The following is a 26,482-nucleotide window of genomic DNA, read 5'->3' as shown; positions in this document are numbered from 1 at the left end:
ACCCTATTCTTCAACTAGGGAGAGTTAAAATTGTAAAATTTCCAGTACTGGCCACTTTGTTTCAGATTATCCTTGCTTTTGGATCTGACACTGTCCATTTTATAATCAAATAAACAGTACCAATGAGAGAGATTTGTATCCCTAATAAAAAGTTCGGAAACACGAGATGCACAAAACCCTCAGTAACTATGTACATTCTTTATTTAAAAGGAGTACGTAAGAAAAATGTAATTTACATATTACATTTAATACCAAAAGTAAAAAAAGGAATTGGATCCATTGCCAGAGAAATCTAAAAAGTAAATGAGTAATTTTCTTCTGTAAGTGACAAGTTAAATGAATGCAGCTCATTAAATGTAACAACTTCAGTTAACAAATTTAAGATGTGCATTTTTTAGACTTTTTCTTTGCATCAACTTTCACCCATTCAGATCCACATCAACAAGCTTAATCTGTACTCTCAACAGAAGGTGATCGTGTACGTGACCTTTCATGGTCTCCAGAGGTCATTGACAAATGACCTCCCTGCTCCTTAGCAGGAGCAGGTGATCTACTATCAGAATGGGACCTGCTGCGGCTGCGGCTCCTACTCCTGCTCCGGCTCCTGCTCCTGGAACGACTATAGGACTTGCGGCCCCTGGAGTGAGATCTGGAAGAACTTCGACTACGAGAACGAGACCTACTACGAGACCTGAAAAAAAGCAGTGTACACTTGAACGGTCAAAGCAAAAATACTATCTTACAACAACTCAGTTTAGATACAGGCCTGCAAAAGGTTTACGTTTTATCCAGTTAACATTGACTAGTATGTTCCTAAATTGGTATCGATCTACCCAAGTGTTAACTGCTTAAACTAAAATATACATATTTAATCACTCTAGCCAAAGAATCCTGTTGTCTCCAAGTTAATCAATATTCAAAAGCTATTCTATTTTATAAATCTTAATAAAAATCCAACACACAATACAGCGAGGTACTACAAGCTCACAGAATTATAGAAGGGTGATACAATAGTTAACAGGTTTTTAGCTCCAAAGCCTTCAGCTCTGAGCAAGAGCAATCTGGTTTATCCCAAACACTGACCCTCTCCCAACTCTATAAATTCTTTCCTTTCAGATGTTTATCCAGATCCCCTTTGAACACTACAATGGCAATGTGTTTCAGACCATAACCACTCACTGTATGCTTTTCCCACTATTTCACTTTGGTTCTTTAGTACAGTTTTGTTTTGTGGCCCCCAGTTTCTTGACCGCTTCACCAATGGGAACCGTCCAACTCCTGGCTGTATCCTATACCATCCTAAAATAACTCTCAGAATTTACAATCTACACATTCCACTTTAAGTGAAGTTCTTTTTTAAATGACACAAAATGCTGCAGGAACTCAGCAGGCCAGGCAGCATCTATGGAAAAATGTACAGTCGACATTTCAGGCTGAAACCCTTCGGCAGGACTGGAGGAAAGCAGCTGAGGAGATAGATTTGAAAGGTGGGGGGAGGGAAGAGAGAAATGCCAGGCGATAGGTGAAACTTGAGGGGAAGGGATGAAGCAAAGAGCTAGCAAGTTGATTGGTGAAAGAGACAGAAGGACAAGGAAGAAAGAAGGAGGGGGAAGAGCACTAGAGGGAGGTGATGGATGGACAAGGAGGTAACATGAGAGAGGGACAAGAGGATGGGAAATGGTGAAGGCATTACTGGAAGTTTGAAAAATCTATGTTCATGCCATCAGGTTGGAGACTACCCAAACGGAATACAAAATGTTCCACCTTAAGTGTGTCCTTATTCCGATAGTGGAGGAGGCCATAGATGGACATATCAAAATGGGATTGGGAAGTGGAATTAAAATGGGTGGCCACTGGGAGATCCCGCTTGTTCTGGCCGACGGAGCATATATGCTCGGTGAAGCAGTCTCCCAATCTATGTCAGGTCTCACCGATATACAAGAGGCCACACTGGGAGCACCGAACACAATATACAACCCCAAAAGACTCACAGATGAAGTATCACCTCACCTGGAAGGACTGCTCAGGGCCCTGAATAGTAGTGAGGGAGGAGGTATAGGGGCAGGTAAAGTACTTGTTCCGCTTGCAAGGATAACTGCCAGGAGGAAGATCAGTGAGAAGGGACAAATGGACAAGGGAGTCACACAGGGAGCAATCCCTGCAGAAAGCAGCAAGTGGGGGGGGGGGTGAGGGAAAGAGGTGTTTGGTGGTGGGATTCAGTTAGAAGTGGCAGAAATTTCAGATGATTATGTGCTGAGACGCGGAGGCTGGTGGGGATGGTAGGTGAGGACAGGAGGAACCCTATCCCTGGTAGAATGGCAGGAGGATGGGGTAAGAGCAGACATGCATGAAATGGAAGAGATGAAGTTGAGGGCAGCATTGATGGTGGAAGAAGGAAAGTTACAAGTAGCTTCCCTTTCTCACTCTCACTGTCTCTATCTCCGGAGACAGCTTATCCACCGCCATCTATTATAAACCAACGGACTCTCACAGCTACCTGGATTATACCTTGTCCCACCCTGCTACTTGTAAAACACCATCCACTTCTCTCAATTCCTCCATCTCTGCCGCATCTGCTCTCAGGATGAGGCTTTTCATTCTAGAACGAAGGAGATGTCCTCCTTTTTTCAAAGAAAGAGGCTTCCCTTCCTCCACCATCCAAGACCCGACGTAGATTGGGAGACCGCTTCGCCGAGCATCTAAGTTCCGTCCGCCAGAACAAGTGGGATCTCCCAGTGGCCATTCACTTCCCTTCACCATTTGCCATCCCCTTGTCTCTCTCCTATGTTACCTCCTTGCCCACCCATCGCCACCCTCTGGTGCTCCCCCCCCCACCTCCTTCCTTCTTTCTTCCATGGCCTTCTATCTCTTTTACCAATCAACTTCCCAGCTCTTTGCTTCATCCATCCCCCTCCAAGTTTCACTCTTCACTTGGCGTTTCTCTCTTCCCTCCTCCCACCTTTCAAATTTACTCAGCTGCTTTTCTCCAGTCCTGCCTGAAACATCGACTGTACTTTTTTCCCCATAGATTCTGCCTGGCCTGATAAGTTCATCCAGCATTTTCTGTGTGTTGCTCAGATTTCCAGCATCTGCAGATTTTCTGTTTGTTTTCTTTCTTAGTGAAATCATTTTGTTTAATTTTTTTTAACTTTGTCTGAAGACCACACATCTTTGAAGTGTGGCACCCAAAGCTAGACATAATACTCCAAATGCACTTACTCCAGTTCGTCAAGACTTCTTTGTATATGTACTCCATGCTTCTATTTATGTTCTTAGGATAACTACAGTCGGGAACAGATCTCACTCAACTCTGCAGACTACAGATTTGTAAATAGGATATTATCCTAGTTCATCCCCAGTAACTACATAACAGAGGCCTCTCCGATCTGTGGACTGTTCCCAGCAACATATCAGGTACTATTGGAAGGTCTTTAACTGAGCCTTTGGTCTGCCTGAAACTCATTGGCAAGATGCCAGTAAGGGAATGCTGCAGTCTGGCACAGTCCAGGCTACAGGATGCACTGAAACTTGATGTAGCCAATGCTAAGCCTTTATATTGATATTCTGTTTATGTATTTGATTCCACCCACCCTTTAAGGGAGGCGTGCATGTGTATTTTTCCCTCAATCTCCGGTCTTCCATCAGAGGCCCGGGAGCTTGAGGGTTTGGGTGCAGTATCCTTGCTGCTCTTAGTAGTGCATTCTTCTGGACCTGGATCTCAGATGTTGTTCCTGGGATTTGTTGGAGCCACTCTCCCAGTCCATGTGTCACAGTTTCAAGTACTCGTATCAACTGTGGGATCACTCTGGCTTTAACCTTCCACATCCTTTCTGTCTGCTATTACAAGCCCTGGTATTTCTCCAGTTTCTCATATTCTTTCTTCCTGATGTTACTGTCATTCAGGATTAGATCATAAGACACAGGAGCAGAATTAGGCCATTTGGCCCATCGAGTCTGCTCTGCCATTTAATCATGGCTGATCCTTTATCCCCCTCTTCAGCCTCACTGCTCAGCCTTCTCCCCATAACCTTTGATGCTGTAGCTAATCAAGAACCTGTCAAGCTCTGCCTTAAATACCCCCAATGACCTGGTCTCCACAGCAGCCTGTGGTAATAAATTTCACAAATTCATGCCCCTCTATCCTGAGACTGTACCCTCTTGTCCTTGACTCCCCCACCATGGAAAATATCCTTTCCACATCTACTGTCCAGGTCTTTCAACATTCAAAAGGTTTCAAATGAGAACCCCCTCATCCTCCTAAATTCCAGCAAGTACAGACCCAGAGCTATCAAATGTTCCTCGTAAGATAACCCTTTCATTCCCAGAATCATCTTGTGAACCTCCTTTGAACTTTCTCCAATGTCAGCACATCTTTTCTCAGATGAGGAGCCCAAAACTGTTCACAATACTCGAGGAGGCCTTACCAGTGTCTTATAAATCCTCAGCAGTACATCACTGCTCTTGTATCCTATACCTCTTGAAATGAATGCTAACATTGCAAGTGCCTTCCTCACCACCAACTCTATCTGCACGTTAACCTTTAGGTTGTTCTGCACAAGGACTCCCAAGTCCCTTTGCATCACAGTTTTTGGATTTTCTCCCCATTTAGAAATAATCTGCATATTTATTTCTACTACCAAAGTGCATTACCATGCATTTTCCAACACTGTTATTTCATTTTTCACTCTCTGCCCATTCTCTTAATATGTCTGAGTCCTTCTGCAGCCTGTTTCTTCAACACTACCTGCCCCTCCACCAATCTTCGTATCATCTGCAAATCTGGCAACAAAGCCATCTATTCCATCATCTAAATCATTGATATACAACATAAAAAAAAGTGGTCCCAACACCAACCCCTGCGGAACACCACTAGTCACCGGCAGCTAACCAGAAAAGGATCCTTTTATTCCCACTCATTGCCTCCTACCAATCAGTCAATGCTCTAACCATGTTAGTAACTTTCCTGTAATACCATGGGCTCTTAACTGGGTAAGCAGCCTCATGCGTGGCACCTTATCAAAAGCCTTCTTAAAGTCCAAATATACAACATCCACTGCATCCTCTTTATCAGTGCTACTTGTAATCTCCTCAAAGAATTCTAACAGGTTTGTCAGGCAAGATTTTCCCTTAAGGAAACCACGCTGATTTTGTCCTACCTGGTCCTGTGTCACCAAGTACTCAGAACCTCATCCTTAACAATCGACTCCAACATCTTCCCAACCAGTGAGGTCAGGCTAACTGGTCTATAATTTCCTCTCTGCTGCCTTCTTAAAGACAGAAGTGACATTTGCAATTTTCCAGTCTTCTAGCACCATGCCAGAGTACGATTTTTGAAAGATCATTGCTCATGCCTCCACAATGTCTAACGCTAACTCTTTCAGAACCCTATGGTGCAGTTCATCTGGCCATTAGGTACCCTTAGGTTTTTCAGCTTTTTGAGCACCTTCTCCCTTGTAATAGTAACTGCACTCACTTCTCTTCCCTCACACCCTTCAACATCTGCACACTGCTAGTGGCCTCCACAGTGAAGACTGATGCAAAAATACTCATTAAGTTTACCTGCCATCTCCTTGTCCTGTTATTTTTTCTCCAGTCTCATTTTCTAGCTGTCCTATATCCACTCTCATTTTTTATTTTTTTACATATTGAAAAAGCTTTAATTAGCCACTTTAATATTGTTTGCTAGCTTGCTTTCATATTTCATCTTTTCCCTCCTAATGATTGTTTCCCAATCCTCTATCTTCCCACTAATCTTTGCTTTGTTATATGCCCTCTCTTTTGCTTTTACATTAGATTTGAGTTCCCTTGTCAGCCATGGTTGTACTATTTTGCCATTTGAGTATTTCATTGTTTTTGGAATACATCTATCCTACACCTTCCTCATTTTTCCAAGAAACTCGCACGGCTGCTCTGCTGTCATCCCTGCCAGCATCTCTTTCCAATTTACTTTGGCCAACTCCTCTCTCATACCACTGTAATTTCCTTTACTCTACTGAAAGACTGCTACATAAAGAGTTTACTTTCTCCGTACCAAATTTCAAGTTGAACTCAATCATACTGTGATCACTGCCTCCTAAGGATCCTTTTACCTTAAGCTCCTTAATCACCTCCGGTTCATTACATAGCACCCAATGCAGTATAGCTGATCCCCTAGTAGGCTCAACGACAAACTGCTCTAAAAAGCCATCTCGTCAACATTCAACAAACTTATTCTCTTGGGATCCATTTCCAACCTGATTTTCCCCAATCGACCTGCATGCTGAAATCCGCCATGACTATCCCATGAATAAATGTGGGATCGCCACATCTATACTATTGTTTTCTTCTGTTCCTTGTCCTGTATTACTATTTCTGGTTGGTTGCCCAGTACCTGCTTATCAGTCTGTATTTGGAAGTCCCACAGGATCTTAGCTCTGTCATTCTTTACTACCTTCTCGGGTTTTTCCCATTTGGACTTTGGAGTGTCCAATCCATACTCAGCACAGAGGTTTCCGTACACAATTCCTGCAACTTGGTTGTGTCATTCAGTGTATGCTGTCCCTGCCTGCATCTTGCGCCCTGTTACTATGTGCTGGAAGGTTTCAGCGGATTCTTTGACCAGTCTGCATCTTACGACTTGTCTGGTGTGATAGAGCTCTGCTTCTATTGCTCTTGTGCTCAGCTCCTGTTCTGAGCATTTCCAGCCATTGGTAAGACTTTCTTGTGTCAGCCGCCTCCGATATCTGGCAATTGTACATCCCATACAGTGGCTTGTCCTGACATGGCCTCTGGTCATCTGGCTCTGCTTCACCCACTTCCATTTCCATGCCCCGTGCTGCTGTCTGAGGTGTTCACCTAGCAGGTTGTCCTTAGGGGCCATCTTCCTGACATACTCAGGGATGTTTCATATTTCTTCCAGGACTATGGCCCTGACATTCCTAAGTCCCCCTCTTCCTTTATTCTGGCAGGTGTACAGCTGCTTGACATTGGATGGAATCTTCTATGTATTGTTAGTAGTTCTCAGCAGCTTCCAGTACATTCCTTGGCCAACATAATATTGCAGCTGGGTATCTGATGACTGGTAGGACTAATGTGTTGATGGCTCTGATCTTGTTCTTCCCTTTCAGCATTGGTGTGTGTGTGTGTGTGTGTGTGTGTGTGTGTGTGTGTGTGTGTGTGTGTGTTGCAAATGGTTCTTCAACCTCTTCTCAACCTGCACTTGTAGTTTCATTGCATTATGCATATACACCTGTTGATCTGTTCCTGTGCTCCTTTAACAAATGTGCCCTCTGAATTACACTAAGAGCTCTCATTCTTCCTAAAAATGTAACACTTCACATTTCTCAGCATGAACTTTCATCTGCCATGTTTGCCTATTTCGCAGCCTGTGTATATACCAATCTCCTTAGGAGACAAAAGACTGCAGATGCAAGAAATAAACTACTGGAGAACTCTGTGGGTCAAGCAGCATAAATGCAAGCAAAGATATTATTGACACTTTAGTTCAAGCCTCCAACTCTATCCATAACTTAACTGGTGGAATATAGAAACATAGAAAATAGGTGCAGGAGTAGGCCATTCGGCCCTTCGAGCCTGCACCGCCATTTATTATGATCATGGCTGATCATCCAACTCAGAACCCCGTCCCAGCCTTCCCTCCATACCCCCTGACCCCCGTAGCCACAAGGGCCATATCTAACTCCCTCTTAAATATAGCCAATGAACTGGCCTCAACAGTTTCCTGTGGCAGAGAATTCCACAGATTCACCACTCTCTGTGTGAAGAAGTTTTTCCTAATCTCGGTCCTAAAAGGCTTCCCCTCTATCCTCAAACTGTGACCCCTCGTTCTGGACCTCCCCAACATCGGGAACAATCTTCCTGCATCTAGCCTGTCCAATCCCTTTAGGATCTTATACGTTTCAATCAGATCCCCCCTCAATCTTCTAAATTCCAACGAGTACAAGCCCAATTCATCCAGTCTTTCTTCATATGAAAGTCCCGCCATCCCAGGAATCAATCTGGTGAACCTTCCTTGTACTCCCTCTATGGCAAAGATGTCTTTCCTCAGATTAGGGGACCAAAATTGCACACAACACTCCAGGTGTGGTCTCACCAAGGCCTTGTACAACTGCAGTAGTACGTCCCTGCTCCTGTACTCGAATCCTCTCGCTATAAATGCCAGCATACCATCCGCCTTTTTCATCGCCTGCTGTACCTGCATGCCCACTTTCAATGACTGGTGTATAATGACACCCAGGTCTCGTTGCACCTCCCCTTTTCCTAATCGGCCACCATTCAGATAATAATCTGTTTTCCTATTTTTGCCACCAAAGTGGATAACTTCACATTTGTCCACATTAAATTGCATCTGCCATGAATTTGCCCACTCACCCAACCTATCCAAGTCAGCCTGCATCCTCTTAGCATCCTCCTCAGTGCTAACACTGCCACCCAGCTTCGTGTCATCCGCAAACTTGGAGATGCTGCATTTAATTCCCTCATCCAAGTCATTAATATATATTGTAAACAACTGGGGTCCCAGCACTGAGCCTTGCGGTACCCCACTAGTCACCACCTGCCATTCTGAAAAAGTCCCGTTTATTCCCACTCTTTGCTTCCTGTCTGCTAACCAATTCTCCACCCACACCAATACCTTACCCCCAATACCGTGTGCTTTAAGTTTGCACACTAATCTCCTGTGTGGGACCTTGTCAAAAGCCTTTTGAAAATCCAAATATACCACATCCACTGGTTCTCCCCTATCCACTCTACTAGTTACATCCTCAAAAAATTCTATGAGATTCGTCAGACATGATTTTCCTTTCACAAATCCATGCTGACTTTGTCCGATCATTTCACTGCTTTCCAAATGTGCTGTTATATACTGTATCTTATTATTCCTGCCCATCTGTAGAGTTTGTACATTCTCCCCATGGCCTCTAGGTGCTCCAGTTTCCACCCACAGTCCAAAGATGTACCGGTTGGTAGGTTAATTGATCATTTTAAATTGTGCCCTGATAAGGCCAGGATCAAATTGGGGGATTGCTGGGTGGCATGGCTTAAAGAACACGAAGAGCCTACTCCACACTATCTCAATAAATAAATGTATTACCAGTTTGAAAAATTCTGTAGGTATGGGAAAATTTGCTTAAAGTTGTATTTCCATAAATCAAGATACTGGCAGCCGAGGGAGCCCATGTACATTTAGTTAAGAGATAGCAGGCAATGAAGATGCATCACATACATTGGCCTTTCTGCAAGAAGATTTTCTGCGCTTAAAGCACCCTGGCAAGACTGCACATTGAGTATGCAGCAAGGCTGGTCTAATTCCAAGGGAGGATATGCTTCTGATGAAAAGTGCAACAAAGAATTGCCACATTGATGCCTGGGATTCTATGATTAAGCAGACGGTCTATATTCTTCTGTTTAGAATTATTCTTATGTTTAGGTGATCTCATTATATTATACAAAATAGTCTCAGAGCTTGACTAAAATAATAATGTATCTCCTTTCTGAGGTGCGTAGTACCAAAGGTCTCAAGCTTTAAATAAGGAGTCAGAAAATCAAACTGAAGTAAAAAAAAATTTTTCACCCACACAGAACTTTTGAAGTTCCCGATCCGAGGGCCTAGGAAGCTTAAGTCACTGAGTATATTCAAGACAGAAACTGGAATTTCTCGATCTCTAAATGGGTTAGGTTAATCTAAGGCACAGAAAATTAATGAAACAATAATCAGGGATAGTTATTGAGTTCATCTCTGTGCCCTCTTTTCAATAATGGCATAATATTTACATACTCAAGTCCCCAGATGTCATTCCAGAAATCTACAAATATTTGAGAAGTTACAATCTCTTGTAACTTCCTTTAGTTTTCTTATCAGATGCATCCAATCTGAACTTAAGTGCAGATGCTCCTTTTGTACCTCCTCAACAAATTTTAAGAATTTGTATTTAAGATTGATAATCAATAAAAAGCTTGTTCAAAATGTTTTATGATTACCTGCGTTGTTTACGTTCCTCAATCACTCTGATCCTTCTTCCATTGAGCTCTGCACCAGAGAGCTTTTCAAGAGCATTTTTCACATCACTATAGGAGGCAAACTCCACAATTCTAGAAAAAAAAGAAATCGACACATATTTAAATTTGTAATCACATAGAATAGGCTTCATAGGAAACAAAAACAATTGTAGACCATTCAAGGTCTCCATGACTGTTCCACCATTCAACAAGATAATGGTTGATAGCTGATTGTGGACTTCAGGAAGGGCAAGACGAAGGAACATATAACAATCCTCATAGAGGAATCATAAGTGGAGAGAGTGAGCAGCTTCAAGTTCCTCAGTGTCAAGATGTCTGAGGATCTAACCTGGACCCAACATATCGATGTAGTTATAAAGAAGGCAAGACAGCGGCTATACTTTATTAGGAGTTTGAAGCGATTTGACGTGTCAACAAATACACGCAAAAACTTCTATAGTTGTACCGTGGAGAGCATTCTGACAGGCTGCATCACTGTCTGGTATGGAGGGGCTACTGCAAAGGGCCGAAAGAAGCTACAGAAGGTTGTAAATCTAGTCAGCTCCATCTTGGGCATTAGCCTACAAAGTACCCAGGACATCTTTAGGGAACGGTGTCTCAGAAAGGCAGCATCCATTATTAAAGACCTCTAGCACCCAGGGCAGGCCCTTTTCTCACTGTTACCATCAGGTAGGAGATACAGAAGCCCGAAGGCACTCACTCAGCGATTCAGGAACAGTTTCTTCCCCTCTGCCATCTAATTCCTGAATGGACTTTGAAGCTTTGGACATTACCTCACTTTTTTTAAAAATATACAGTATTTCTGTTTTTGCACATTTTTTAAGTCTATTCAATATAGGTAATTGATTTATTTTTTTATTTATTATTGTTTTATTTTATTTATTATTATTTTTTCTCTCTCTCTGCTAGATTATGTATTGCATTGAACTGCTGCTGCTAAGGTAACAAATTTCACGTCACATGCCGGTGATAATAAACCTGATTCTGATCATCTCAGCACCACTTTCTTGCATTTATCCCACATCCCTGGATTCCCTTAATTTCCAAAACCTTTCAATTCATCTCAAATATACTTAACAAGCTCTAACATCTCTCTTGGGTGCAGGTTCACTACCATCTAGGCAAAGAATTTTCTTCTCATTTCCACCTCATACCTGGCATTTTTTTTCTGAGAAAGTGAGCCTTCTTTGATCCAACCAGAAGGGGAAAAAACTGCATTATATCCCCAGGCCTCCCGTCCCATGATCGTCCCCCTTCTCCAGCCTTGTAGCCCTTTTGCCAATCAACTTTCCAGCTCTTAGCTCCATCCCTCCCCTCCTGTCTTCTCCTATCATTTTGGATCTCCCCCTCTCCCTTCCACTTTCAAATCTCTTACTATCTCCTCTTTCAGTTAGTCCTGACGAAGAGTCTTGGCCCAAAACATCGACTGCACTTCTTCCTATAGATGCTGCCCGGCCTGCTGCGTTCCACCAGCATTTTGTGTGTGTTGCATTATATCCTTTCTCTATTTTGAGTTTTCCATCAGCACCTCCATCTTAGGGGCACAGATATACAGCTGACATTGAATGCAAGCCCAGTTATCTTGAATAAAATCTCCCATCCTGCTCTCATTTTCTCGTTCTTTATGATTACTTGCCCCAACAACAGAATCTTCCACACCAGTGCTTCAGACATTTTTTTCTTAACTATGACTTCCTTTTGACCATAACTGACAGGGTCCTCAGCTGCATTTATCCTGCCAAACATTTAAGAATGTTGTGAAACTGTATAAAATATTAGTCCAGTATCAAGTACTCTCCTCACCCGAGTCAATCTGGTAAATCTTTGCTGCACTCCCTACTGCAATATATTCTTCTTTGTGTAGCACCACAGCTTCAGCAAGGAAGTCTTTATTCTTGCAGAGAAATCCGTATGAAATGCCAAAATACTGCATATCTTCCTACTTACTTGCTGAAACTGCATATTAACTTTGTGATTTGAACACCCAAATCCATTTGAACACCAACCTTCAATTCTTCAGGATTTTAAAAAAAGTCTCACTATTTTTTCTACCAAGTTGATGACTTCACATTTTGCTTATGCATATTCTATTTTCCATTTATTTTGTCGCCATCCCCTGAAGTCCCTCTCTATCGTGCTCACAGCCCACATCACCATCTGGTTTTGTTTCATAGTTGGATATGATACTCTTATCACACCATTGATATTAGTGCACTTACAGCCAAAGGATCACTCCCTGTGTCACCCAGTTAGTAACAAAATTCTAACTCAAAAATAACAAATTTTATTCCTGTTTTATCTTTTAACATTCTCAATCCACACTACTATAAGATTGATTCCCAACACCAGCACTTTGTTCAGTAATCTATTGCAAAGCTTTTTAAATTTGAATGCACAACATTAACTGATTGACACTTTTAAGCTAGCTACAATAAAGAAAATTCAATAGATTTATCAAGCATGAGCTCCCTTTCATAACCTTGCACAATCCTATTGTTATTTTCCAAGTACCTTGTTTCTCTTCAATAATAGATTCCAGTATTGTCAGGCTAACTGAGCTATTAATTCCTTTATGTTTTAATACTCTATGCTTGATATTTTAGTTCTGCGGAAAGTGCAAGACTATTCCGAATGCCCAAGATAGCAGTAAACAGTGTAAACGTTAAGATTTTCTTACAAGCATGATAAGAAAATATGACAACCCAGTCATTTATTTAAAACCACTTAAATCATTCTGTAACTCTAGTTTTAGGTCCATTTACAGTGAAATGTAGACCAGTAGATGTCGATATAGAATTACAAACCAGTTTCTCACAGCAGCATTAGAGCAAATCTTTTAGTTCTTGCCTCCTGCTGCATTTATAAAAAAGCCAAGCTAGCTCAATAAGCTAAAACAATATCAAACTATTGTTAACTCACCCTTCGTTCATCTTGTGCCTGTGTGCATCTGCAAAGGTAACTTCTCCAGCCTGCCTCATAAAATCTTTCAGATCCTATGCAAGAGAAAAGTAGTTAGACAAATCAAAGCATATTCACACAAAATGTCTCTATTTCCAATGTATACCACTGAAAAAGCAAGCAAAAAGACATCCAATTACAAAATATGTATTACCTTCCTGTAAAATTCCCTAGGCTATTCAACCAGCCAAATGTAACAAGTGTTCGCAGAGGCACCACCACGACCGAAGACCAGACGGTTCTCTTCACCACCCGCTTGACTGACACTACCCATTCGATGGAAGCCTTCCCGGTCATCACCCTCCCTTAAAGGCAGACTGTGGCATTGCCATAGGAACCAGGATTGCTACTCTTGTGCTGTGACCACGGACTTCTTGCCTTACTCCAATCGAGCTTCCAAACAACCCTACCAGCGAATTTCTCCCAATCAAGGACCTCGCATTTTACAGCAGGCTCTCAGAACTCGCGACTTTAGGACACACTGTTATCAGTTTCAGGGATGCAGCAAGGTAATGGCACTAAACTTAGTGCCCACCAGTGTTGGTCAGGCCACCACAACACAGATTTAGATCAGCAATTGACAAAGGTAGGAGCAGATTGGCATTTCAACTAGGCCCAAGAGACCAAGGCACAGCGATTAGGAAAACCAACGGCACTCCACGTCACAAGGCCAACGACACGAAAGGCTGGTAAATAAAGGTTTTAACACTTGGTTAAATTTCTTAAATCAAAATCTGAGTGAACACATTTTAGTTTCAAGGTTAGTAGGCAAACAAAAGTTATTTGTATTTAAAGAATTTAAACTAATCATGATAATAGGTACAGCACTTAATTTGGAACAGCAACTAAAAGGAGAATCCATTCTTAAATACAGTTCACATCTGTTCTATATGGAATGCCTTCTCTTTCTTGCAAAGAGGTCAATTGGGCAACAAAAAATGCACAGAGTGGCAATGCTAGTTATAGCACAAAATAAATTACATGACAAAAATAATTAGAAGTTTCAGCTTCCCTCCATGATACTGAACTTAATTACCTAACCCAAATTTTCCCTTCAGAAGTACTGGATCTCCCAGTACATTCTCCAATTAACCATTGTGCAAGTTTACACAAGTGTCAGCAAGCAACTGTGCTATGAGGTCTAGAAATCTCAAAAAGCAAACCACTTAATCTTTCACCTTCCAATAATATTGTTAACCAGGACATTTGGCTTCGTTTTTTTTCTCTACTCCAGTTTAGCAGCATACACTGTCAAACATCATCCAAATTAATCTAGATCAGCTATCCATTTATCTTGATCAAAATCAGAATACATTCTTTAAAAAGCCTTTGGGCCCCTCAAGATTGTTTTTGTTAAATGTTTAAGATGGAAAAGAATTCAACAATGGACTAATTCCAAAATCATCACAGGTCTCTAAGCAACTTAAAAGTCAGCCTCACTGCTTTAAAAAAAAATTGACCTCATAGCGAAAAAAATGAAGTTAATGCACCAACTCAAACTTAGACTTTGGGATTGGGTGTAGCGCCGTGTATAGAAAATAGAAACACTTTGAAAAATTACAACCTTTATCAGTCAACTGTTGATGACAGGTTGTTTTCAATTAAGAGTCGTTTTCACAATAAAAAGGTTACATATTTAATGTGGACCTTTCAGAGTGTTCATATATTAATTTGATGAAAATTGGTATCTTTATAAATACAGAAACTGCTAATCCAGTTTAGGAATGGTAGCAGCTTAAGCTATTTATTGTACCATTCTATTACGGTTACATACGACGCTTCAACTGCAAGTCAGTAGCTTTCTTGGAAGGAACTATGCTACATATATAATGCCAAATGTTAAGATCAACTTTTTGTTCTCCTACACCATATTTCTCTGATATATGCAGTGAACAATTATTTATTAACATTGCTTTAAATTCAGTTAGAACTGTCAACAGGTGTTGTTTGAAAGTAACACTTGAGACGATTTGTCAGAAATCTGGCAGAGACAATATTACACTGTGTCCTGCACGGTAAAATGACTCTCATCTTAAAACCTCTGCTTTTACAATTAAATAGTGCTAGCTTCATTCCATTTCTTTTTCAACTGGTTTAATAATTACAGAAAACATGAGTCATATATAATTAGATATTACATGCAACATACCTGCCAGCTAACTCTGGAAGATAGATTCTCAACAATAACTCTGTTTTCAGTGCGAACTGGCGGTCCACTTCTAAAATGGATAATATGTTATCCTCTGTACTTTAAGATATCAACAGGTAGTCTTTTGTGGATATAGGTAGGTCAGGAAAGACATGTTGATGGGAAAAACAAAACTCTCTGCTTCTCTGCAATTTCCACTTTAAAATCATTAATCATTTTAAGAACATTAATAACTCAAAAGTAGTTCTTATTTTCTGTAGATTAATGTAGATTTTATAAGTCCAAGGTTTACTTTAAGAACATTGACCAACTTTCTCTTCCCACAATACAAAGGCTGAGATCACGGGTGATGACAATATCCAAACATTGGTTGGTCTATTTAAATAATCTTACCCAATTGAGGGTCTGTAAATTGAATGCCATCAGTATACTTACTAACTAGGCAGCAGTTACTTAGGTCTTCAATCATTATGGAGTTTCTATAAGTCATTTCAATAAAAAAAAACATTTTTATGCTCCTATCCCTGAGGTTTTCAAGATAATGGCCCAAAGTGCTAAAAGCAGAAGTTCATGACCTTTCAGTTCCAAAGGCTCAGCACCACACTAAGTCAACTATTTATGGCAAACAACATCTCTACTTAACTAACAGACAAATTAACAGGGACTTAATATAAACATCAGACAATAAAAGGTTTCAGCATTTGTAAATAGCATACAAGCTTACTTTCTTTAAATTCTGGTAGATTGATCAGCTTGTCATATGAAGTGTCTGGATTTGTATTTAAGATTAAATAAGATTGGGAAAAGGAACTTAATTTGACTTTTATGACGGAGGACTGGATGCGGATTCTGAAGCTGGTTAACTCTTCTTTGATCTGTGCTAGTCATTCACTGATTCAATTTTAAATTGTACATCGTTACTATTTGACGAAGGAGAGATTGTCTAAAATGTTTCCTAATGTTGATAGTAATTGCGATAGATGTAAAACTGAGACAGCTACACTGACGTACATGTTTTGGTCTTGTCTATACTGGAACAGCTCTGGAAGTCAGTTTTTTCTACAATTTCTAAAGTACTTAAAATTAATTTACAACCTAACAAATTAACTGTGCTTTTGGGATTAATTCCTCAAAATATCCGCGGCATCTCTGACTGACCAACATGCTATTGCATTTGTTACATTAATAACTAGGAGGGCCATTTTGTTGAAGTGGAAGGATACATCGGCTCCCATTTTGTCACAATGGTTCTCTCAAGTGATGCTATGTCTTAGTTTGGAGAAAATTAAAAGTCAAACCTTTGAACCTATGTTTGATTTTGAAAAAAGATGGGGTTCATTTGCTCGTTACTTTCATTTGAGTTAATTGAAAGATTTCCTCCACGATCTAATTGTTAATTTTTGGTACATTTTTTTTCTTGCTGGCGGTTTGATGTTTATCTTTGGAAGCTTTTTGTATGACGCATGGCTCCGGGGTTGAACACCTAATGGGTTTTTTTTCCTTACTTTACTTTGCTTTAGTAGGGATTTATTTTCTCTTTTTTTTTCACCAAAATTTTTCCAATCTTTAATACAATACTTTTTTTTCTTGAGACATTGTAAGTGTTGCCTATTTCGATGTACTCTTGTTAATTTTGGATAATAATAATAAAAAGATTTGAAAAGGAAGAAGTGTCTGGATTTGTTTAATGTAATGAGTTGGATTTATTATCCAATTTTATACTGTTTCCATTCAAAATATTGCATTTCCAATTAAGAAAAAAAACAGGAAAATAAGCATACCTTCCAGAACTATATTGATAGCTTTGGCTAAAAAAACCTTGATATCGTCCTCGTCCTCCTCTATTACGTGCTCTGGCATGTTCAACTGTCACTCTGCATACACAAAATGCTTAATTTGTAGCTAGCAACATTACAGAATAAGCATCACCCTTATATGGATTAGATAATGAGACTGGAGTTATTACCTTTCATTGCACAACTCTTTTCCATCTAGTTCATAAACAGCATCCTCTGCATCTCTGTAATCTTCAAACTCCTGAGGATAGAACAATATATTTGTAGGTGAAATTTAAAACAAAACTGCAGATGCAGAGACTGTAGAATAAAAACAGAAAACACAATTAATGCACAGATCAGACTGCATCTGTGGGAAAAGAAACTGAGTTAAAACATCAAATCAAAGATGAAGGCAAAGTCTTCAACACTGCACAATCCCCACAAAATCTGATGACCTTGTGAACTCTTCCTCCAGGCCAATATCATAACATCCTTCAAGAGGATGAAACCTTATAAGGTGCAAGGCCCCCAACAGAGCACCAGGCCGGGTACTGTAAACCTGTTCCAATCTACTGACGGCAGTGTTCATTGACATCTTTAACCTCTCACTGATATGGTCTGAGGCTCCTAATTATTTCAAAGATGCAAAACGATACCACTGTCTGAGAAGAGCAGGGTGAGCTGCCTGAACAACTATCCCCCTGCAGCACTCACATCTATCATAATAAAGTACTTCAAGAGGTTAATTCTAACCATAATCAACTCCTGCCTGAGCAAGTACCTGGACCTGTTGCAGCAGATCTACAGTGGACATAATCTCACTGGTTCTCCACTCTGCTTTGGAGCATCTAGACAACAGTAAAACATACATCAGACTGCTGTTTATTGATTACAATTCAGTGTTTTATGCCATCATCCCCTAGGTATTAGTCACAAAACTTCTACACCTGGGCCTTGTTGCCTCCCTTTGCAACTCAATCCTTGATTTCTTCATTGGCAGACCACAGTCAGTACGGATTGGTGATTAACATCTCCTCCTCACTGACAAATAAAGGCACTCCTTAAGGATGTGTGCTAGCTCATTGCTTTAAGGTTGATTTATACTTCTGCGTAGGCTCTACGCTGCGGCCTACGCCATTGTGAGCATTTATACTTGTGCATTGGTGTGTCTGCGTCCCTCTGCAATTCACCGCCAAAATGCTAGTTAGTGGTGGGGTTTCTATGTCACTGTGTTGAGTTTCTTCGTGTTGAGTTTCCTTGTGTATTTCAAACAATGGCGGCAGAAACTGAGCACATCATGTTGGAGTTGGAGCTAATAAACGTCGAACATGAGTTACTTTTATTGAAATTACTGCAACGCAGAAGAGAGAGAAGATGGTGTGTACGACCATTAACGGATTGAGGCAGAGGGAGGGTGAATTTTCTGTGCTTGTCCGGCCACTGAGAGACATGGACGAGGAAATGCATTTCAAATATTTTTGGATGACGGAAGGTAGATTTGACGATTTGGTTCATCATCTCCAACCATTTATTTCGCATCAGTGTATGCACACTATGCCTATAGACTTACTCAGAGACTGCAATCACCATTTGAGTTTTAACTTCAGGTGGAAGTAACCAGAAATGTGTAGGAGGAAATGCGATGCTACCAAGCAGACCAATCACAGTTGTTGCAGTCTGTGTCGCCACAATGCGTAGTTACATTTTTGGGGAGGTGTGCATCAGGCTACGCCATACCTACGGCGTAGATTCGATGCAGAAGTATAAATTGGCCTTTACTCTCTCCCCACTCGTGATTGTATGGCTAAGCACAGCTCAAAATCTGTCTATAGAGTTGTCAATGATGCCACTCTTGTTGGTAAAAGTCTCAGACAGCAATGAGGCAAGTGTACAGAAGTGAGATAGATCAGCTGATTGACTGGTGTCGCAAAAACAACATTGCATTCAATGCCAGCAAAACCAAGGAATGGATTGCGGACTTCAAGAAGGAGAAGTCATGAGTACACACACCAGTCCTCGTTGAGGGGTCAAGCAGTGGAAAGGATGAGCAGCTTTTAAGTTCCTAAGTGTCAACATCTAAGATGATCTGTCTTGGGCCCAAAACATTGATGCAATCATGAACAGGGCATTCCAGTGGTTCTACTTCATTTAAGAGTGAGAGAACATTTTGTGCATCACCAAATACTCTGCCAAATTTCTACAGAAGTATGGCTGAGAGCATTGACTGGTTATGTCAAAGCCATACATGGAGACTCCAATGCACATTATCACAAGAGGCCGCAGAGGGATGTAGACTCAGCCAGCTCCTTCACATCACAAGCACAACCCTCCGCACCGTAGAGGACATCTTCAAGAAGCAAGCTCCTCAGGAAGGTGCCATCCATCAATAAGAACCATCACCATCCAGGACATGCCTCCTTCTCATTATTATCATCAGGGAGGTGGTAAAGGAGGCTGAAGACCCATACGCAACTCTTTGAAAATGGCTTCTAACCTTCCACCATCAGATTTCTGAACAATCTATGACTACTACCTTATTAATCCTTTTTTAAACACTTTTATTTGTAATTTATAGTAACTGTATTTGCACTGTACTGCTGCCGCAAAACAAATTCCATGTAATAAGAAAATGAACCTGTTTCTGACACAAAACCTTAAAATATTTTTCTTTTGATGGGGGCATCATGTGATAATGTGGGATTGAGACGTGCAAATCCAGCTCTCCCGTTAAAAAATCAGCAAAGTACCGTTTAAACAAAGTTAATAAATATTTCCCGAAAACTACTTATAAACTTCGTAAGACTACGCTACGATATGCCTCGTAAACCACAACAGAAGAAGTCTGTTGTTATGAAGTCGCTGCAAGATGGGAAGAAAAAAGGGCCTACTGCAGCGATGGAGCCTCGGATTCAGGTTGGATCTCCTTCAGAGGAGACGCATTTTACCTCTGGCGTAGAAGCACAGGGAGCAATGGCGGCGGTAGCGGTCTCTCAGAAGGAGATGCCGGAATTGCGCATGCGCAAAGAAGTACGCATGCGCAAATTGACACAAAGTAAACTACAAGAACCGACGGCCACTGCAACTGAAAGCAACTCAGTCAGAATTGGATATCGCAGAGAATACAGATGAAGAGGAGGAGGAAGAACTGGAAGAGACTGGAAGTAAAGGAGACGACAGAGACATAAGAGAGGCTTTATTGCAATTAACGGCTGAACTAAGAAAATTAAGAACAGAGCTTAGAGACGTGAAAATGTGCTATGATAAAGCTATAAAAAAAGGATAAAATGGATAAGAAACTTCAGAAGATGGAAAGAACAATGGAGCATATTAACGATAGAGTGGAAAAAATAGAAAATGATGTGCTTGTCTGGAACACGGAAAGAAATCGACTCTTGGAGAAATTGGGCGTGTTGGAAAATTTTAGTAGACATAATAATATTAAAATTGTTGGTCTTAAAGAAGGTATAGAGGGAGATAATCCAACAGAATTTTTTCAAAGATGGATCCCAAAAACCTTGCAAATGAAAGAGGAAGACTGATCAATTGAAATTGAGTGGGTACATAGAGCTCTAAGACCAAAACCACAAGATGACCAATATCCACGATCAATTTTAATAAAATTCTTAAGATTTCAAGACAAAGGGAGGATTCTACAGGCCGCTGTCCAAGCTGCCAAGAAGAGAAAAGGGCCACTGATGATAGAAGGGAAGAAAATTTTTTTCTACCCTGACATAAGTTATGAACTTTTGAAGAGAAGGAAGAAATTTAATCCAGTGAAAAAAGCCCTATGGGATCACAGTTATCAATGTATATTGCGTTATCCTGCAACCTTGAAGATTTTTTTGCCTGGTGGAGAAAAAAGATTTTTTGACAATTATCGGAAAGCAGAGGAGTTTGTGCGAGATTCTTTGAATATTCACCAGATACAAGAACAAACCCAGGGGAGCGAGATGGATTGAAGATGAAGACTGGATCAAGGATTAGGCCTGTTGGATTTTTAGGCGGATGAATATATAAATATATTATTAATTATGATGGAGGGGAAGAAAGGTTAAAATTTGAGTTATATTAGCTGGGAATAATGACATTAATTTTTATATATATAATTTTTTGTTATGGGGGAGCTGTAAGAAACACTGACCAATCACTACGTTATTCATGTGTGCAAGCGTGGCAATAGCCACGACCTGCACAATGGAGGGGGGTAGTGTTGTGTATCTTTTCATTCACAACATTAGTGGGGGGGGGGGATTTTGTTTTTTTCTTTTTTTGTATCTTATCTATCTTTTTTTTCTTTTTGCCTGGATGATTAGGAGGGAAATACATAGCAACATGGTGAAGTTCAAAGAGATTCCCCAGGGAACTATGAGAGTTGAGAAGTTAAGTAATGTTTTAGATTTTAAGAGATAAATATGAAACATTTTTGAATATTTGGAGCCCTTATTTACAGCTCCGATGATAAAGATCTTGGTTCCTTGGGGAAAGTAACAAATATACATTAATTTTTAATCCTATGGAGCATGTGCAAACCTTCCAATATTCAGGCGGTTCTTTTTTTTTCTTTTTTTCTTTTCTCTTTAGGTAGGAGTATATATCGGGGGGGGGGAGGGGGGAGGGTAGATATTATTTTCTCATGTATTCACTTGAAAACTCAATAAAAATTTTTATTAAAAAAAAATTCTTTCAGATGCAATCTTACCCATGAATATTTTCAGCATTGTCTGTTATTACTGTGGATCTAAGATCCTAATTACTGGAAGTATTTTTTTTTACAAATATGTGATTAGAAAGCTACCTCTTCACCTCAAAAGGGAGAATAAATAGCCTTCATCTGTTCATACGGTTTTAAACTAAGGCCCTCTACATCTTGATTCCCCGACTCCGAGAAAAAGACCGCTCATTCACCTTATGTGTGCCCTCATAATCTTACGTACCCCTGTAAGATCACCTCCCCACCATTCTCCCACACAACAATGAAAAATGTCCCAACCAGCTCAACCTCTCTACATAAATGAGTGCCCTGAATCACAGCAACATCCTTGGAAGTCTCCTCTGCACTTTCCAGCTTAATGGTACCTTTTCTATAGCAGGACAACTAAAACTGAACAAAATATTGCAAATGCAGCCTCACCACTGTATTGTAAAACTGTAATGGAACATACCTACCTCTATACGCAGTGTCTTGTCTGATGAAGGCCAGTGTGCCATAAGCTGTCTTTGCCATCCTGTCTACCTGCGGCACCACATTCAGGGAGCCTTGTACTTCTGGGTCCCTCTAGTCTACAACACCCCCCAGGACCTTCCCATTTTCTGCAAGGGTCCTATCCTCATCTGCCTTTCCACATTGAACGATTTTTAAAAATCATATTTAAATAAGAACCTGGTCGATTTTCCTTATTGTGACATTTCACTGAATTTTGCCACTGTTGTTAATGCAAGTTCTGCGATCAAATTTCCAAGTCTGAATATAATTAGCTCATTTTGCAGACTTTATTTATTACCATTGACTAGTTCTTAGTGGTTTAATGTTCTTAAAGAGTTATGGTGATGATGCTGAGTTTTTTCAAAAATGAAAGAATGAAAGTAAAGTGTTTATTGACCTCATAATGGGTAATGATGGTTGCACAAAAAGTCACCTCAGTAGCTCTTTCCCTCTTCAGGAAAAGAAGAACTACGATCTTTCAATCACAGCAGCTTCCACTGGGTCAACAAAAGGTGCTACTGTCGTATTTAAACATACTTTTACTGATCCCAAAATCCTGCTATACATTAAGAACTTAAAGTACTGCAGGTCTATCCCATCAGTGAGTTGCTCGCTGGCAGAGAAAAGGAAGCAAGTATGATAAGATGACTGATTAGTTTTATGCCTGCATTACAATGAAGATTGGTTAGAACCGTTTAGCATCTGTGTTCATTCCCACACAAGGATAATAATTTCCAAATGATAAGATTAAATTAAAATGTTACTATTTTACAAACTGGTTGGAGGCATCAAAATTTTTTCCTGCAAGGTCTCCTTGCAGCTGTAAATTGTTAAGACATAATATTGAAGCATGGAGTAGCTCTGATGTTGGCTTTGTAGCATGGAGTTGTGGAGATGTCATATAGACTCTGATAGTGCAGTAGAGATGTTGGAGGACATCGAACCCACAAACACTACCTCCCTACTTTTTAAATTACTATTTTTGCACTACTTATTTATCTAATACATATATTTACTATAATTCAGGTTTTATTGTATTGCATTGTACTGCTGCCACAAAGACAACAAATTTAATGACATATGCCAGTGATATTACTCTGATTCTAATTGGTATGATTTCTTTCAAAAAGATTTATTTAAAATAGTTACAAAACCCTGATGGTACTTTGAATTATCACAGCATTACAGCTTGCATGTTTTCTTCACTATTGATTCAAGCAGCTGGTCATGCCAATGCGATTGATTTGCATAGCTTTATGCAACTGTTACGCCTTTGGAAGTAAACTGCATTTGCAATAATATTTCAATCAGGGTTTCCCTTTTGTTTTCTGTATTAATCGTGCTGAAAAATTAGTAGACAGATTTTTGGTTCCTTGAACTCTTGTGTTACCTCATCAATGGTCTATTTCTGTTCATTGTTAAATTTGAAGGAAGTGATAGGAATCCAACCAAGGCTCTGTCAAGGGAGCAGCAATTTGCTCAAAGAGCCCTTTTACCAAAAAATTATTCTACTATCATAAAAATACTTTTCTTCTGTGAATCAAGATATGTGAGCATTGAAGCTTGGGCTGACAGTTGTTTCAAGCTTGTGGCTATTTCACAACAGTTCAAATGTTCAGGCTCCACTTGAAGCCAGCAGCTTGATGATGCATTTCAGATACATGTACGATTTACTTTGGTTCCTTTAAACCTGTTGCCTGTCTATAAGATTGTGCTGATGAATGGGAGATAAAATGAAGGATATCCTGAACTCAGTGAGCAGAAGATATTGTCATCACGTAAGTATGAGTTTTTGTATCAAAGCCCAAGACTTAGAAGTGAACATCCCAAAAAAAAACTGCAGATGGTAAAAATCTAAGATAAAAACACAATGCTGAAAATACCCAGCAAGTCAGGCATCATCCGTGATGAGAGTAACAGAGCTCTCCCCATGGATGTGGCCCAACTTGCTTGATATGTCCAGTATTTTCTGTTTTTATTATCCTAGAGGTAAGAGGACTTAACGTTGATGAACTTAGCTACATGCTAAGCATGTAACTATCCACAGCTGACTTCACACCCCAGCTTATTAAGCGGTTTTCATAAACACAGTAATCAGTTATGACCATCTGCAATTTTATTTGACTGCTGGACTTTGGTGAGCATTTAATTGCAAATGCCTTATCTCATCTTGGTTAATGTCAATAAACTAACTCTTCAATACAAATAAGTTCATCCCTTCTCATTCACTGAAGTGTACACAAGTAGTCTGACCTGAAATTATGATTATTGTAAGTGATTGGAATAAACTAAATTTAAAAATCACAGATTACATGATAAAATCCCACATTAGAGACAGATAGGTTAAATGAAAGCATGTGGGATTGAGGCAATATACTTTCATGAAATTAAGCAATCAGAATAAATGAGACTTTCTTGTGTTAACAGGCAATGTCTGGTGGAGTGTTGTGGAGATTAGTGCTTGGGTCCTAACTATTCACAGTATGTATCAATAAGGAATCCAGTGTTTAATTGAACCGAATGTAGAAACGATACATTGTTAATGGCAAGATCCTTAACAGTGATGATGTGTGAAAGGATCTTGGGGTACACATCCATGTACTCTCTGAAAGTGGCTGTACAAGTTAATAGTAAAGGAGGAATATGGCATGCTTGCCTTTAGTAGTCAAGGTATTGAGTTCAAGAGTTGGGAAGTTAAGCCATAGTGCTTTTTTTAAATCTAGTTAGGCTGCATTCCATTCTGGTCACTCCAGGAAGAATGTTGAATCCCTTGAGCGGGTGCAGAAGACATTTACTAAGATGCTACCAAGATAACAGGGTAGGTGCTATGAGGAGAGATTGGACAAACCTGGGCTGTTTTCTTTGGAGCAGCGGAGGGTGAAGGGAGATCTGATCAGTGTTCATAGGATTATGAGAGGCATACACTTACGGTGAGAGGTAGACTCAAAGGAGATGTGCAGGGCAAGTTTTATTTATTATAAAATTATCAGTTGCATCCAGAATTCAGTATTTGTCAAAATCAATTTCGCTATACTAATTACCCAGTAGTCACATCATGTTAAAGAAAAACTGGGCAATTGAATGAATTCAATTACTTCACATGTACTCAGAATAGAATTAACTTCTGCATTAAAATTAAGAGAATCTTACCACAAATCCAAATCCATTCTTCAAATCAATTTCCTTAATTCGTCCATATCCTCTGAAGAACCTCTCCACATTTTTTTCAGTGGCATACGGGCTCAGTCTGCCAATGAATACCCGAGCATTCATCTTTACCGACCTAGAATACAACTTCGCACAAACAGGAACATTTCAAGTAATTATACTTCCATTATACTTTCTACACAGTTCAAAGCATCACTTGAACACGCAGATTGAGCCACCGAGCTAAAGCTTATGATGAAACAATAAAATGGACTTTTGACCTCACAATCTAATTCGTTATGATCTCGCACTTTATTATCGGCACTGCACTTTCTTTGTAACGTTTATACTTTATTCTGCATGTTATAGTTTTACCTTATTCTACATCAATGCGCTGTGTATGAACAGTATTAAAGGCGAGTTTTCCACTGTATCTTGATACATCTGACAATAATAGACCAGTACCAATCTTCATCATTCAAGAAGATGGTAAAGTTTTTTTAAAAGGCAACGGTCTGCAAACGTTTATAGACAGAACCTGGTAGATAAACTGACAGGCTTGCAAACTGGGAGTAGAAGGGAGATATCAGCGCGTGGAGTTGAGCAGATGGAGAATTTTACTGCTGTAGGCTGCAGATAACAGGAGGCCCGGGTTTACTGAGGGGACAGGACTGAAAATTAACCAGGTTACAGTAATTCCCATCCAGTTAATAGCAAAGGCAACGTAACAAGACGACCCCTTCCCCCAAGTCCATTAAAAAAAAGTGAGGCTGCTGGGGTCGGGACGGGTGAAGAAGGGGGATCGTCGACGCCTGGGGCTAGGACCCTTCCGCCCGGCCCAGTGGTCATCACCGAAGGACGGACCTCCTACGCAACAAAAACCAGACGACCCTAACCCTGCCCGAGAGTGGGCCCACTTAAGGGGAAAGGAAAGGATCCGGGCCTCCCTCGGACGGCAGCGATGCCCACGCCGGGACACTACCTGCGCTGGTCTTCAGTTCAGCCACTCGACAACCACAACCTTACCCGCAGCCCTGCGTGGCTCAAAATGGGGGCCGCCCCGCCGGCCTCGACCAATCCCACCTCGGCGATTGTGCCGTCATTTCCCGGGTGCCTAACAACGGATTTTCCACTCCCGCCCCGTCGCCATGGCGACTGCTGGCCCCGGGGCAAGTATGCCCGGTTTAGAGCGATGGCGGGGATTCACCTTCATCACCTGTGATCTCTGGG

General features: G+C 40.5%; 1 protein-coding gene across 4 annotated transcripts; it reads right to left on the bottom strand.

Moving 5' to 3' along the window:
- Window positions 1-183: 183 nt before the first annotated feature.
- Window positions 184-26,482, bottom strand: LOC134348527 (serine/arginine-rich splicing factor 5-like). 4 transcript variants are annotated; one of them, XM_063052050.1, is made up of 8 exons: window positions 26,460-26,482; window positions 25,256-25,399; window positions 17,091-17,161; window positions 16,906-16,998; window positions 15,125-15,194; window positions 12,937-13,010; window positions 9,979-10,089; window positions 184-691 (listed from the first exon to the last, which is right to left on the bottom strand). In XM_063052050.1, exons 1-8 carry the CDS (start codon window positions 26,463-26,465, stop codon window positions 448-450), a joined length of 813 nt encoding a protein of 270 aa, XP_062908120.1. In that variant the 5' UTR covers window positions 26,466-26,482; the 3' UTR covers window positions 184-447. The 4 variants fall into 4 exon arrangements, with proteins under 4 accessions (XP_062908120.1, XP_062908138.1, XP_062908148.1 ...); XM_063052068.1 differs by lacking the exon at window positions 26,460-26,482 and adding an exon at window positions 26,279-26,395; XM_063052078.1 differs by lacking the exon at window positions 26,460-26,482 and adding an exon at window positions 25,628-26,205.

The sequence above is a fragment of the Mobula hypostoma genome, chromosome 1 (assembly GCF_963921235.1).
Source record: "Mobula hypostoma chromosome 1, sMobHyp1.1, whole genome shotgun sequence".
NCBI classification, from domain to species: Eukaryota; Metazoa; Chordata; class Chondrichthyes; order Myliobatiformes; family Myliobatidae; genus Mobula; species Mobula hypostoma.
This window is presented reverse-complemented; position numbering and strand designations above follow the sequence as displayed.

Excerpts from the sequence above, each read along its gene's own strand:
- LOC134348527 (XM_063052050.1), bottom strand. Across the intron at positions 17,162-25,255 it reads AGAATGGATTTGGATTTGTG|GAGTTTGAAGATTACAGAGA; the intron begins GTAAGATTCTCT and ends TTCTATCCTCAG. Across the intron at positions 692-9,978 it reads GAGGAACGTAAACAACGCAG|GTCTCGTAGTAGGTCTCGTT; the intron begins GTAATCATAAAA and ends GCTTTTTTTCAG.